Raw genomic sequence first — 1,526 nt, 5'->3', positions numbered from 1 at the left:
TTGCGGGTTGCGGAGGTAGAAGGTGGCTTTGGTGGCGGAGCAGGGACTGATTTATGTTGCGGGACAGTGGCGGATCCAGAAATCATAAGCATCGGGGTCACTGTAAAAATTATCTACTATTCAAGCAAATTTTATAACTATTAAAAATTAAAAATTCCACAAAAAAAATTATAAGTCATATAAAATCCTTGAAAAAAAGTCATGTAAAGTACAGTACATAAATAATTCTAAGGTAGTTGCCCTCGACGAGGTTTCATATTTTGAAAGTGGTACATAAGAGTTTCATTGGAAATAGTCTCACAAATATCCCTTTCAATGTATGCCACCAAACAATCATTCAAAAATTGATCACCCATCTTATTACGCAATTCGGACTTCACATATTTCATGGCAGAAAAGGCTCTTTCCACACTTGCAGTCGCAACTGGTAAAAGCAATGCTAGCTTTATGAGAATATGTACCGATGGATATATCACATATTTCCCTGTTTCAACCATCACTTTACAAAGATCACCAATTCCAACAAGACCTTGAAACTCATCACGTTGTCGCACATCAATGATAAAGTTTCTCAACTCAGAAGAAAGTCCCCTAATATCATTTGAATCAAAATCATAGGGATATAGTTCTGCCATTCTTACCAATTTCACCACATCAAAATTATGGAATGAGTTCTTAGGACACAAGCAAGCCACACAACGGAGCAACTCCGTATTGATTTCATTGAAACGATTGTTAAGCTCTTGAAGTTGTAAATCAATAGTAGCATAAAACACCTCTACACGATAGTGATGTTCATAAGTGATTTTTGGAGCATTTCTCTTTGGTCTTCCTGGAGTCATATAAAAATCATTCATGTTAGGAACATCAATATCATGACCATAACAAAACTGATTTACCTTTTCTAACAAATCCTCAAACTCATCATCTCTCATCAATTGGAGGCGTTGCTTGGATGCTCCGACCAAATCCATTGCATTGATAATATCTTGATCCTCCCTTTGCAATGCTAATGATAACTCATTTGTGATACCCAAAATATCAAACATGAGGTGCAGTATGAATGCAAAATCAAATGAGCGTAATGAAACCATAAGACCACGTGCATTCTTTCTATGTCCCGAAAAAGAAGCATCACTATAAATGAAATCCAATACATCAATCACATCTGGGTACAACTCAATCAAATTCAACAATGATTTATAATGAGATCCCCACCTTGTTTCCCTCGGTCTTTTTAGACCAAGTTCTTGGTTTAACCCCTTTCCAGTTTCAATCTCACAATTATTTATTTGCTCTGCAACTCTCATGGCACGTTTTTCTCGAAGAATATCTTGCCTCTTACAAGAAGATCCAACAACATTGAGTATATCAGAAACGACATCAAAGAACCAAATTACATCAACATGATTCTTAGAAGTTCCTACAAGTGTTAATTGTAACTGATGGGCAAAACAATGAACATAATAAGCTGACTTATTTTCATTCAAAACCACTGTTTTAAGTCCACCAAATTCACCACGCAT

The 1,526-nt window shown here is 36.0% G+C and overlaps 1 protein-coding gene across 1 annotated transcript; it reads right to left on the bottom strand.

The window, feature by feature from the left end:
• Window positions 1-227: 227 nt before the first annotated feature.
• LOC145625159 (uncharacterized) lies at window positions 228-1,526 on the bottom strand. Its single transcript, XM_081678237.1, has one exon. The coding sequence runs from the start codon at window positions 1,524-1,526 to the stop codon at window positions 228-230; it is 1,299 nt and encodes a 432-aa protein (XP_081534363.1).

Source organism: Chenopodium album, chromosome 3 (genome assembly GCF_948465745.1).
Source record: "Chenopodium album chromosome 3, dcCheAlbu1.1, whole genome shotgun sequence".
Classification (NCBI taxonomy): domain Eukaryota; kingdom Viridiplantae; phylum Streptophyta; class Magnoliopsida; order Caryophyllales; family Amaranthaceae; genus Chenopodium; species Chenopodium album.
This window is presented reverse-complemented; position numbering and strand designations above follow the sequence as displayed.